This window comes from Mus caroli, chromosome 6 (assembly GCF_900094665.2).
Source record: "Mus caroli chromosome 6, CAROLI_EIJ_v1.1, whole genome shotgun sequence".
In the NCBI taxonomy this organism is placed as follows: Eukaryota; Metazoa; Chordata; class Mammalia; order Rodentia; family Muridae; genus Mus; species Mus caroli.
This window is the reverse complement of record NC_034575.1, coordinates 53,031,897-53,046,674: the sequence shown is the minus strand read 5'-3', so window position 1 is coordinate 53,046,674 and position 14,778 is coordinate 53,031,897. Positions and strand designations below refer to the sequence as shown.

The 14,778-nt window shown below is 40.2% G+C and overlaps 1 protein-coding gene across 3 annotated transcripts in view; it reads left to right on the top strand.

Annotated features, from left to right (window-relative positions):
• The window catches only part of Fam13a (family with sequence similarity 13 member A), an 88,124-nt gene extending 85,794 nt beyond the window's left edge, over nucleotides 1-2,330 (top strand). For all 3 annotated transcript variants that reach the window (XM_021164985.2, XM_029478401.1, XM_029478400.1), the window contains exon 18: nucleotides 151-2,330. In XM_021164985.2, coding sequence (XP_021020644.1) covers nucleotides 151-277 — 127 coding nt within the window. In that variant the 3' untranslated portion in view covers nucleotides 278-2,330. The remainder of the gene's footprint in view (nucleotides 1-150) is intronic.
• The last annotated feature ends 12,448 nt before the right edge of the window (nucleotides 2,331-14,778 follow it).

The following is a 14,778-nucleotide window of genomic DNA, read 5'->3' as shown; positions in this document are numbered from 1 at the left end:
TGAATCTGCCTTAGATACCAAGAGTCAACTGTCAACAGTGATTTTAGATTGATAGACTATGTAGTTTCCTAATGCTCATTCCTGATGAATGGTAGCCTTTAAAGCAGGCAGAAAGTGATCCTCAGTTTCTCTTTTCTTCGTTTTCTCTAGAAATGTCCAGAAGGAAGACCGTACTCCAATGGCTGAAGAGTACAATGAATACAAGCACATAAAGGCAAAGCTACGTTTGCTGGAGGTTCTCATCAGCAAAAGAGATTCTGATTCCAAATCCATGTGAAGGACTGGTGGTGTGGATGAATGACAGTTCTCCCTGGAAAGAACAGCTCTGGAAGGCAGCCTTGGAGCTGTACTCACAAAGCAGGCAACCCCCTGCCTCTGACCCATCAGATTGACTCCTGCTTCCATTGCCTGCCTTAGAAACTGCCTGCGTGGAAGATACCAGTGTGACCTGACTAAGGAATTTTATAATGGGAGAGTCAAGACTCCTACACATGTCAATACACACTGCAGTAGGAACTTCACTGACATGAGCAGCGATTAGACACACCATCAGACTTGGCAGATAACCTATTGTTCTTCCCTGACAACTGAGAAACATGAGGCCATTCTAAAACTGTGACAGGCACAAGCTCAGGACTTCCCTTGCAGAGCCTGCTTGTTGTGGAGGTCCGTGCTCACCCTGGACCCCACCACATGGTTGACCATGCGTTGGCACATGATTTGCTGCCTTGGCCATTTCCCGAGCTGCACTTATCCACTCCGACAAATCCATTTCCCTGTTAGCTCTCAGGTAGTAGGAGGCTGCATCCATCCAGTGTCGGGGCAGTCATTTCATTGATTAGATATCTCAGCTGACAGACTTTAAGTCCCTGCCTCATACCTGTGTATGCTGAGGACAGAGTGACTAAACAAGTAGCTATGCAGATGTTATTTTAAAATCAGGTGACAGCTGAAGAGCCTGAAAACTCTTCAAGACACTGACTGCACTTTCCAGTCTCAGACATTGATGCCGAACACAAAATGCGGCCAGTGTTCCTATGATAACCTGTTTGGGGCTCAATTTTGTTGTTGCACTAGCCAAACAAAGGAGTCTTGCTTCATTATTAGACGAGATATAGAATATTATGGGAGAGAGGGAGTCTGTATCAGTCTCCTAAACTTACCAGAGCATAATTTTTCTACGAAAGTAAATCTGCACTAAAATCCCTAAATGGATGGGGAAGATGTATCCGTAAGTGCTCAGCTCATTCTCAAGGCAGAATCTAGATCACACCATTTTCAAGATGATACATAAACAAAATGGTGTGTGGCCCATTTTGATGCTGTGGTTTTTGTTGTCCCCAAAGACTATGTCACAAAGCTGTCTATATTAGACATTTTGGAGGGACCAGGGAACTTAAGACACCCCCCCTCCCCAACATTCATCTCTTCTATGTGCCTGCTGTCATTCCTGTGATGTGTCCTTTCTTTTCACCTACCACGTCTGCCTGAAGAGTGCAGGCTTGGTTTTGCAGCTGTGCAACAGCCTTGCGTCTGAAAGACTGAACTGTAGGTTGGGCAGACAGCAGGGAGACCCTGTTCTGTTTGGAGAGCCACCTTCGAGAGGGCACAATGTTAATGAGAAGAATGGAAAACTGTACCACCAATTACAATGATAAAATAGGTTTGGGGGTCTCTAATCAGATGATTTTCAGCGCTGATTCCCCCACTGTAGCTCTGTCACCAGGAGGCTCTTTCAGTAACGGGTGGGGTGGGTGGAGAATTCCTTCAGTTTTGCTTTTACAAACAATCCCCTAGAAGCATGAGCTATGTGTTGGAAATATTGTTTTTATCCACACACTTAAAGACGATACATAATCCTACAAATTTCAATGTACATGAAAATGTAGTTTGATATTCTTTGCTCTGTTGTTTACATTTGCTATGATTTCCAGGAGTTAGACTAAGAATAAAATTCTGTAATGTAGGACGTTTTCTATTTTTTGAGGCCTGAACATGAATCATGCACATGACCAAAATAATTGTATTTTTAAAAGGAAATCCATATCTAGTCTGTAATTTTTAAGTACTTAATCTCCTAAGGAAACTGGAATAACTCAAATCAGCACCAGTTAACTTTTAAAGCACATCTGCTTAAGAGCACTGTTTTGAAAAGAATACACTAGAGATTTCTTCTTTAAAGCTGCATACAAATGCGAAGCTATTAGATGTTTTGAAATCCATCCTTTGCACCAAAGGTAAATGAACTAAGATTTATTCACGACTCCCCATTCAGTTTTATGTGATCAATAAAATACCACGTTATTGGAAAATAAATCATGTATGGAATACCATGGTTTCCTTCATAATTTCTAACTTATTTCCCTCATAAAATGGAGCCCAGATGAAGGTGGGAGCTGTGTTTATGCCAGGTCTTCTGGGAAGGCATATTACTCAGCAGTTTCTGGCTCTGCAGGAAATGTGGGGAAAATTGGTTTCCATGGCAACTGTCTCTGCAGCTCTTCATCTCCTAGCACTAGAGGCAGCATCTTAATTGGCCTCGCACAAACAGAATGCTGTAGACTAGGGATTCTCTTTGGGCTCTTGGGAGTGTGCATATATATTAACACATAGCAACAAAAGTGCTGAGGGTTGTGTAAGAGTAAGCTTGACTCTGTGATCACAGGGTAGCAGAGGCATGTAATGTTCAAAAGTAACTGTTTTTATCATGTTTGGTCTGGAGTAAACATCTAATAGATTTGTATATTATTCAGTATGTTGTCGTTATGGCATTTAGTCTTCTTATCATTCAGGTCAGACTTTACTTTTTAAGACTTGGTGGCCCGATGTTTCAGATAAAGGCCTGCTTTGAAGTTTAACAAACCTCTGTAGACATTTTAGAACAAGCTTAGTGGTCCCCGTGCAAGATCAAGTCAGATCTCAAATCAAAAAGCTAGGTTTTTGCTTTTTTTGTAGACTTCACTGTGAATCCGAGATTTCTTCTGGTTGGTTGCCAATTTTTAAAGCTTAACCTTACTTTCAATCAAAAGATTAATATTCACAGCAGATCTGCTATCAGCCATGGCTGGAGCAGAGAGTAATTTCCACTTTGTCTCATTCTGATGCAACACCTACGCAGCGGAAAAAGCCATTTGCAGGCTGGCTCTGCTCTCTGTACCTGACTTGTCTAGACGAGGACCATTAGAACCAGTTCCTGCTGGTATACTCAGCACTGTCTTAGAGCACTGTGGGCTGACTAAACTGTGAGCAGGATTGCGCTTGCAATTCTCTGTAAGTTAAAGACCCAGAGTGAAAGAATAAAAATGGCTCCGATACCCTTTACAGCAGTCTGTCTAGCGGCTTCCTAGTTTTCAGTAGTGACAACTGGATGTAGCAACCATCAGAGACAGAAAAGGGGAGTGTCATACATTCAAACTTGATTTTCAAAAGAGATTTAAACTTTGGTAAGATGGTGTGGCCAGTATGTGTATCACAGAATGTTGTGTGAAAGGCTAATTGCAGTCTAAATTCTGTTCTGCTTTCATGGATGTTTCTTCCAGGACACTCACGTCCTCTGTGCTCCCCACCCCCACCTCCAGTGAGGCAAGGTGGAGTCCCTGCTGAGATCAGTACCCATGGGGTGTTTTCTCAGTGTCCATTTGGTTAAAGCAGTAGAGAGAAACAAAACTGTACCCCAAATGCTGAAGCTACTTAGGAGAATCTAGAATGTTTTAATTTCCTTCATTGATGTAATTTTGTTCAGTTGACCCTGAAATGCTCTAAAGAGAACATTCAAATTTAAAAAGGAAAGGAAAGGAAAGGAAAGGAAAGGAAAGGAAAGGAAAGGAAAGGAAAGGAAAGGAAAGGAAAGGAAAGGAAAGGAAAGGAAAAAGAAGCCAATATGTTTTCAAATTGCTCCACCAGCATGGCTACAAATGGTAGCCAACATGGGATGTTCCAAATAAGAGTAATATGCACATACCCAACACTGTACATATCACTCGCACTGCCCCATGATTATAACATATGTACGAATATAAACGAAGGCCAGAATTGCAGATACACATTCATGTGTATGTGAAGGGAATGTCTATGTGCATTGACAATTCCATATTATTTTGAAGGCTCATGGTTCCCAGAATGGTGCCAGCCAGGGTCAAGTGCATGGCCCAAGCAATCAGTTTGTTGACACGTTGTTGAAGCATGAAAAAAATACACAGAAATGGGTAAAATGTCACTAATATGGGCCCCAGAACAATAATTACATGAAATATAATCAGAAAAATATTTAAATTACCAATGTCCTTTAAAAAGAGAAATTGAATTCAAACCATTATGTACATTTTTTATACATGACAGCATTTTGTATTTCAAAAAATAAAATATTTTTAACTGTAGAAGCTCTGAAGTTTGTGTCAGCATCATGTGACAACACTGCGGATGGGGTGTGACCTTTCCCTTCTTGTAGGATCCAATGCTGGCTCATTTGCATCCCTCCAAAGTCTCAGGAGGATTAGGTTTTTGTTCTGTCTCCAGAGAAGAAAGGGCCCTACAAGGAGAGGCAAATTCTGCACTCGCAGTAGTCAGTACAGAAATTGGAAAAGCAGGTGGTCCTTTCTACCAGCTGCCTTTCGACTATTCATAACAGCTGAAGGGGTGCAGAAGCGAAGCAAATTCTCCTTAAGGAGAATTCTCTTTAGTTAAGTACCTTTCCAAAGTCTACTCGGCCACCTCGGGTACAGAGTTTAGGCATTTACTATTCTAAAATTAAACAGGGACAATCAAAAGTTTGGAGAACATGCATTGCATCTGTGGGAACACCTCAGCTTTCTGAGTCACCTGGCAGGCCAAGTGCCACACAGCACCTGCTGCCTGAAGGGAAGTCTCAATTGTAGGCACAGGACTCTGTGCTCCTGTGCCTGAGGGGACACAGGACTCCAGTGGTAGAAGGCATGGGAGTAAGACTCATACTGCTCATGTGGTATATATACTCCAAGTGAGTAAAATGACATGGGTGGAAAGACCTGGTCCTACTGTGAAAATATGAGTAACTTTCAGAGTACAGCAATGATACCATTATTCCAAAACTGAAGCCCAGCTGAAGTACTTTAGTTGTTCTTCAATGGGAGCAAAGTAATAAATTTGGAAAAAATGATAGGTGGTATTTAGTTACCCCGATTCCTTCAATATTTTGAAGTTGCTTTGTGTGCGCATTCATGCATTATATGTGGTATATACATGTAAGTATAACAATGAAGGATGCCAGAGCAGGACAGGCTTCCTATCATTCTCCACTTTATTGCCTTCAGACAAGGACTCTCTAGATGAACTGCAAGCTCAACCGCCAGGGACTTTTTGATATCTGCCTGCTGTTTCCTCTCCTAGTGCTGCAGTTAGAGGGAGCACAGCCATTCCCAGATGTTATGTAAGAGATGGAGATCCAAACTCAGATCGTAGTGCTTTCAGAGCAAGCTGTGTACCCACAGAGCAGATGCTGATCCTTCTGAGGAAGCCAAAAAGTTAAGTGAGCTCAAATTCACACAGGTCTACCGCTTGTGTCAAAGACTGGACGCATTCTGGACATTCACCTTGCCCTCTGCCCTGGCCATGTAGTGCTCGTGCTTCGCAAAGCTGGTGGCCCAAACAGAATGTTGCAATGTGACCTGCCCATGGTGGGAGGGCTCACTGGGGAAGGGAAATGAGACCTAAGTGGCTTCATCATTGCCTTTCTGGGATGAATTCAGCGTCTTGTAAGACAAAATTTACCAGTGTTATCTCTAAGCTATGTCAGCTTGCCAAGGCTGAACTTACACAGTAGAATCTTATACCTACTAAGCCAAATTAGAATTCCCTAGTGCATTTCAGAGCCCTGGCATGTAGACAGGGGGGATTTGGCAGGACTGGAGGTGCTGACAGCTCGGTTCTCACTTTCCTCTCCAGCTACACGGCTTATTACCACGCGGGGAACATGGCACAAAACATGGTGAGAAGCAAATCCCTTGGACCACTCAGATTCCCAGCGGAGCCCATATATGTTTAAGTCATATGCTGCCATAAATTCTGAAGTTCTCAAAAGCCATTCAAAAACACGCATCAATCTTTAGACCCTCCTTCTGGGCATGATTACTACATGGTAAGACATTTTTGAGACACTGATATTTTTCTTTAGCTGGTACTTCTGAAGCACTGACAATCCCTGTGTATGATAGGCGGGGTGAGGAAGGCGAGAGAGTACTCCTCACATCAGAACAAACATGTGGCTGAGCTACTATAGGAGGCCACCTCAGTGAGGACTTTGGGATGAGTATTGTAGCTCAGAAAGGGCTGCAGGTTTCAGGTCTCGGGACAGGCCTGTCATTAATATTTGCTCTCTGCCATGCTGCTTGTCCAGCCTTTGGGAGGGTGCAGAGCACACTGTGCATCTATAGAAATGAGCAGTTGCACAACTAGTCCAATCTCCCCAGTAACAAAAAACGAGCTACTTGACAACAGCCAGAAACAGAATGCCTACAGGTGCTTCAAGGCCCCACTACATTATCTGGGTACAGGATTTATCCTCCCAGAGCCTCCGTTTCATTGTATGAAAAATAAAAATGATCGCATTTCTTGCTTTATAGGTTGTTGTAGGCTCAGTGTTGTGTCCACATTTTAATAAAGTGTTTTTGTAGTCCAGCAACACATTCTGAAATCTTTCAGAACAGGCATTGTACTTCCCACAATCACTCACCATGCCATTCCCCATCACCCTCTCCTTTCTTGTTTGTATATGTTAGAAAAACAATATGACTCCAACACTCTAAGAATGGGTCAGTGTGGAGGAATGCATTCAGTTATGTTTGTGTGTGCTATGTGTGTGTTATTCATGTGTGCTTGTGGGGTGAATGTTTGTGTGTGTACGTATGTGTTGTATGTATGTGTGTGGGTGTGCATCTGTGTGTTATACATGTGTATTGTATGTATGTATGTATATATATATGTATATGTGTATATATATGTATATGTATATATATATATATATATATATATATATATATATATATATATATATTGTGTGTGTGTCTGTGTCTGTAGGTCAGAAGTCTACCCTAGGATGTAAAGATAAGCAAGATTTTATGGAAACAGTTAACCAATTCAGTTGGCGAAAAAACATATCATGTCTATCACTATTTTCAAACATCCTGGCTGCTTTCTCAGAAGGATTAATGCTTGCTAAATTACCTCTCTGAGCAGGAGAAACCTTCTAAGTTTCTCCCTAAAGTCTTTGGGAGGTCCAGAACTGATCAGACACATCAACAGAATGAACTGGGATGGTCTCTGAGATCAATGTGGAAACAAATGCCTAAGTCCAGTGGCGTGAAGAAGGCAAGGAGGAACCTTCCAATGAGTTTCTGGATGACTTAGATGCCCTGAAGTTTATTTCGGGGAATATTTTTAAACTAAAAGCTAACTGTCCCTGAAGGAGGGGTAGTTTGCTGTAATTTTGCCAAGCTGTTAAGGAGCATCCCAAATCCCACAACCTGTGGCCAGGGCTAAGTAGGGGAAGGCACAGGGGGTCCTCCACTCTTTCACCCTACGAAGGAAGAACCAGCTGAAGACCATGCCTGCCTGAGGTCAGCACCAGGGAAGGTTTCAGATTTAAATCATTCCAAAATGTTGTCCCTTCCCACCCCTAACATTACCACAGACATCAGTACACCCAGGTCTCTACTCTGAACATTCTGATAGTGACTTGAACTTGAGAGTCCTTCAATTCAGGGACAAAAGGTTAAGAGATCTATTTTTAACAAGCAGCTTTGGCAGTGTCCTGCCAGCCCTGCAGGACATGCAGCCAGAACCTACTTGGACCTGGCTCTTGGCTTTCATCCTGGAGAACAAGAAGCCACTGAGGAGCCAATAGGGACCAGGCTTATTTACAGATCTGCTTTTGCTATCTTCCTCCTAATCTGAAAGAAAAGGGGACCACAAAAGACCAGTCTGGTTATTAGGGTCTGGCTCCATTTTAAGTCTTACTTAAGTTCAGGAAGTTTAACACCAGTGGGAACCAAATCCATAATTATCATAAATTGTACATAACTCTCATGAGATTAGACTGAGGAAAATCAGCTTTCAAAAGATCTAAAGAGCATGTGATTCTGCACTGTGCCAAACACCCAGTCATTCTGTTAGGAAAGAAAGAGAAGCTGACATCTGAGTTCCCTTTACTGGTGCTACAGGAAGAGTGCACATCTTATTATTCTGGAAAGAGACAATGTGCAAGTGGAAAGCCTGCAGGGACGAGTCTGGGGAGAGACCAGGCTTCACTCCACACCAGCATAGACAAATCTGGGGAGAGACAAGGCCTCAGTCCACACAGACATGGAGGAGTCAGGACAGAGACAACCTCAACCCACACCAGCATGCATGAGTCTGGAGGGAGGCGGGGCCCCAGCCCATACCAGCATGGGTAATTTTACCATCACCTATTGTGCTGCAGGGTGTAGTATCTTTGTCCTCAAGGAAAGGCTAAGAGAGACAAGCTGTCCACCCACACCCCATCAGAAGTCTAAAGCCAGAGACCAATGTCTGTATACTCTTTATAGGGTTCCTCTTTTGTAGGGTTTAATAGTTTCTCTTTTTCCTAAAGATACAGGGACCTGCTCTTCCATCCCTTTCAACAAAATAACAGAAGCAAAGACACACTATTCGATAATAACTCAATATTAATTATCTGCACTCCTCAATAAAGAGGCATAGGCACAGACTGGATCAGAAAACAGGATCCATCTTTTCACTGCCTCCCTCCAAGAAACACAGCTCATGACCAATGATATTACAGATACTATCTCACAGTCAAGGGATTAGAAAAAAAAAAAAGATGATTTTAATGTCTGAATGGATGTCAAACCAAAGTTATCCAGAAGAGATAAGGAAAGATACTTTACAGATGTTAAAGGAAAAATCAGCAGACAGGATACTATGATTGTAAACATATATGCACTGCACTGACTAGTTTTGGGTCAACGCAACACAACCTAGAGTCAACAGAGACAATGGAGCCTGAGAAGATCTTTCTTCTCCTAAGATCTTTCTCTCCAAGTTGCTTTTGGTCACACTTTCACCGCAGCAATCGTAACCATAACTAAGACATGCCCTAAACAAAGAAGCATCTAATCGCATTAAAAAGGCATGTTTAGATTTAAAACAGCAGGTTGACTCCAGCACAGTAATAGAGGGAGACTCCAATACCCACTCTCTCCAATAGACGGGTCATCTGGGGGAAAAAACAACAACTGGGAAACTCTAGATTTAAATGAAAGCATAAAGCAAGTGACATTTACAGAACAGACATTTTCAGTCCAACCCACCTTAATGCTAAAACTGCACTTTCTCCTCATCAGACCATGGAACTTTCTCCAAAACTGACCATATATTAGGTCACAAGTCAAGTTAGAACAAATCCAGAAAATGTAAATAACAACCTGCGTTGGATCTAACCACAATGGAAGAAAGCCGAATATGAACAACAGAAAACAGCAGAATGTACACACACTCATGGGCCTTAACAATACATTACTAAATGAAAATTGGGTCAAGGGAGAAGTAAAGAAGGAGACTAAATATTTCCTAGAATTGAATGAAAATGAAAACACAACAGACTGAAATCAATGGCAAGACATAATAAAAATCAGGACTGAAATTAATAAAATAGAAATGAGAAAAACAATGCAGATAATGAGTAAGCTTGGTCCTTTGAAAAGGTTAACAAGATTAACAAACCTTAGGCAAATTAACTAAATGAATAAGACCAGAGATGAAAACGGACACATTACAGCAGCGACTGAGGAAACTTGGGAAATGATAAGAACATACATTAAAAACTGATATTCCACTAAACTGAAAAGTCTAAAAGAAATGAATTTTTAAATATACATGACCTACCAGAATTAAATTAAGAGGATGAAAAGAATTTAAATAGACTTATAACTACCAGTGAGAAACAATGATTGAAAAAACACCTAACTGAAAAAAAAAAAATTCTAGGACTACATAGATACAGAACTGAATTCTACTACTAGCCCTTCAGAGAGAAGCAACAATACTCCTCAAATTATTTCACACAATAGAAAGAAAAGGAACATTTTCAAATAATTTATATGATACCAGGATCAAAGTTAAAAATTAAAAGAAAGAAAATATTGCCAGCATCTAAGGTGAACATACACAACACACACACACACACACACACACACACACACACACACACACACACACACCTCAATAAAAATACTTGCAAACTGAATTCAAGACCAAAGATTTTCCACTATGAATATGTCAGCCTTATGTCCCCAGAGATGCAGGGATGGCTCAACATCTGTAAATCAGTAACTAAATCTACCATATAAACATATTCAGACAGAAAAAGCCCCAATTATCTCATTAGATTTAGAAAAGGCTTTTGACAAGATATGATATTCTCTCATGATAAACATCATGAGACTAGGGAAACAGGCAACATACCTCAATATAATATGGAAATACACGGCAAGTTTAGCCAATATCATGCTAATTGGAGAAAAATTCAAAAACATTTCCACTAAAATCAGGACTAAGGCAAGGATGTTCACTCTCTCCAATTCTATTTAACATAATACAAGTCTTAGAGCTACAAGACAATGGAAGATGATTCAAACAGAAAAGAAAGAAGTCCAAGTATCTTTAAAAAGACTTTAAAAACTCCAACAGAAAACTACACCCACAAAGTACCACAATACAAAATGAACAGGCAAAACCCATACTCTTACTATATTCAAACAATAACCAATAGACCCCCAAAGTATCTTGGATACTAAGGAACTGAAAGACTTATATAATAAAAAGGATTTGTAACATAGGAACAACAGTCCCAAACAAAAGAACTGTTGGAGTTATCATCATCTAGTGTTAGGTTGTATTTTGGAGGCAGACTAAGAAACACAGCATGGTATTGTTATTTAAAGACCAGACACATCAATCAGTGGACAAGAACTGAGGGTGCAGGCATGTTAAACCAAAACTAACACTAGAGACAACACAGCCTCTTCACCTTGTTCTGGTCAAGCGAGATAGCTGTAGGTAGAAGAATGAAACTGGATTATTACCTGACTCACATTAAATGTATCAAGGACTTCAACAAAGGACATAATATCATGGATCTGATAAATAAGAAATGAAATACTCTTGAACTCACTGGCATAGGGCGGGGCTTTCTGAGTAAAACCAAAGAAGTGCAGGTACTAAAACCAACACTGACAAATTTGACCTCATGAGATTAACAGACATCTATATAGCAAAGAACAGCATCACTCAAGTGAAGATGCAAAATACAAAATGAGAAAAATCTTTACTAATTATATGCCTACAACAGAGGATGGGGTTTAGACTACACAAAGAACTAAAAACAAAACAAAACAAAACAAATACCTAGACATCAAGAAAAAAAATCCAATTTATAAATGGGCATGGATCTAAACATAGGGCTCTCAAATCTTGAAATAAAAATGGCTGAGAAAGTTTTTTTTTAATGTTTAATATCCTTAGCCATCAGGGAAATGCAAATTAAAACTATTTTGAGATTTCATCGTATCCTAGCCAGAATTGTCAAGTTAAAACAACAAACTCATAGTTAATAGGAGCACAAAGTGGAACAGATCTATGCAGAGAGAGAGAAATAAAGAGACAGAGAGACAGAAACAGACACACAGAGATGGAAACACACACACACATACACACACACACACACACACACACGAGAGAGAGAGAGAGAGAGAGAGAGAGAGAGAGAGAGAGAGAGAGAGAGAGAGAATATCATCAGTCTACCACTTAACCCAGCTATACTACTCTTAGGCATATGCCTGAAGGACTCTACATCTTGCTCATTCACATTCACCACTGCTGCTCTTTTTTAAACACTAGGCATGATATGGAAATAGCCTAGATGTCCACCAACTAAAGAATGGATAATGAAAATGTGGCCTAACTTATATAATAGAGTATTAGCTTTTACGATAAATAAGTAATGAAATTTGCAGGTAAATGGATGGAGCCAGCTGGGTGGTAGTAGTGCATGCCTTTAATCCCAGCATTTAGAAGGCAGGAGCTATGAGGTGGAGGCCAGCCCAGACTACATAGTGAGTTCCAGGATAGCCTGGACTACACAGAGAAACCCTGTTTCAAAATATAAAATATATATATATATATACATATATATATATAATTTATAAATAAGTCATTTATAAATTTGTATTATTTAAAAATTAATTACATAACAATAAATATATAATTTCATATTATGTTATATGATAAATATTGATAAATACTTTACAAAGTTATAAATAATGTAATTTATAAATAAATAAATGATGGAGCCAGAGGCAATCCTTCTGAGGTAACTTGGACCTAGAAAAACAAACATGACAGTTCCTCTCTTATGTTAGCTTTAAATCTTGGTGTACTTGATTTTGGAATACACACAGAGGTTAGGAAACTATTAAGATGTCATGGAGAGAGATATAATACATGGAGTTACCCTATAACAGTGGACAACACCACAAATAAAAATTGCAGAACCATGAGTCGGCTACCTCTTTTTGAGTTGTTAGCCAGTGGAATCCCTTTGACACCCCCCCCCCCAAATGTAACAGGCTGTTGCTGAATTTCTTGGCTACCCTCTGGAACTTTTTGGTATTAAGACCCTATTGTTATGACATCATCTATTTGAGTTACAGAACATGGACAAATTAAGATATTTCATCCTGGAGTTTCATCCATAGCAGTCAGCTTTGAACGTGCTGAAAGGCTATGTGGCCTACTGGAAAAGAAACATAATCATCACTGTGACCCAGCGGTGAACCCCGAAAGCTGCGATAATGACTGTTCTTGCAAGATCTGCCCACTGGTCCAACAGTGCCGTGTGTGTGTGTGTGTGTGTGTGTGTGTGTGTGTGTGTGTGTGTGACCAACTTCTGTTTGGAAATAAGCTCATTCCAGACTTGGCATTGCAGATGGGGCCAAAAACCTGTGGTTTATTAAGTTATAGGGCTTAGGTTAGAACCTACTAGTCTTATTCTGATAAATACATAGTTCTAAAACAACTCCTAATCAGTACTGTGCCCATTGGTTAGTGGTTCTCTCAACCCTCCTCAGAGAACCTTCTGCTTGCAGTAGATGGCAATTTACACAGAGACCCACAACTAGTGAATGTTCAGAAAAATAAAAAGATTTTTCAGTCTTCCACCCTGAACAAGATATCTATATCATACTCCTCTCAAGTCTCAGGGGTCATCCTGGAAGATAGATTACAAGACCCAGGGGTGGTAGATAAGAAACTCTTTTACAGATATAACGGGGTAGATGCACACATAAACTGACAGGGATCGTGACAGTGTGCACAAGACCTGTGTACAAGCTCAAACCAGACACAATTAGTATACAGTAGGGAGGTGGGTAAAATTCCCACCCCTGAGGAGCCATTGGCATTTGATAGCTGCTTTGATAGGAAGAGTCAAATGTTTTTAAAGGTGGGCTTATTTAACACACCAGTGCACCCAAGAGTAGCTGGGCAACACAAATTGCACTTCACAGCTTTAAAACAAAGAGAATGGGTAAATAAGTAGGTAGGGAAATGGTGGTAGATCTGGGAAGACTATAATCAAAATGTGGTGTATGAAATTCTCAAAGAACTGATCGCCATATTTAATGCGAAACCAAAATCCACCTGAGATGAAGCCATGTGTGCATGAGCTGGGTTATGCCTTGGGAGGTCTCTGAAGGAGTCAGTGTGAGAATTTTAGATTGCTTTCTTTACCTAGTAAGGTACTCTAAGAGGGTGACCTCTACTGGACAAACAGTATGTACCAGGCATGCTCCCTGGATACAGGCTTTGTCATTGTTTCCTTTTTAAAGGAAAAATGATTAAAAGTCCACCTCCAAAAGGTTTCAAAAACAATTTTCTGAACTATCTTCTTTAGTGACTTAAGCTATGAACTATTAATAAAAGAGCCATGTTTGCAAGAGTTTCCAGCGGTAAGATTGCAGAGTTATTGTTTACACGGATAACAATGTCAATCTACTTTCTTTTCAGCTTTGGAAATGTGAAAACCTGAATACATAAAAGTCTTAAAACAGTTTGTCATATAAATGCTTATTAGGGAAAAATGTTCCTTACATGAATGGAATAACTTAAGATTAGAAAAATTAAAAATTATCACACACAAAAAGAACAAAGGAATAAATTTTGCAATAAAAAATTGAAACAACTTATTTGTGTTCCAAATTTATTTCCCCAAACCTACTGCTTATTGAAGTTATTGTTTATTGAATGCATCTTAGCATTAAGAAGATACTGTTGCCCTCACTACCTACATTTAGTTTTTTATTACAAATATTTGTGTGTGTGTGTGTGTGTAGGCATGTGCATGCCATGGTACACAAGTAGAGGTCAAAAGACCTGTACTTCAGGGCTTGGTTCTCTCCTTCCAGCAGGTGGACCCTGGGACTGAGTCACACCTGTCATGGTGACAAGTGCCTTTACCCACTGAATCAGCTCATTAAACCATCTATTAACTCTGTCAAAGCAATGCATCATACTAACATTACAAATTTATTGAAAGTACTGTCTTGCTGGGTTCCACACACAGAATTTGTACGTGGGCTAATACTAATTAGCATGAAAAGTGAGGTTCTGACTCACTTCAGTGTCTCTCTTCTTCCCTCCCCTTCTCTACCATTCAAATATTCTTTTCCATCTGTACTGTCTGCCTCCCTCAATGCTAGGAGCGCCTTC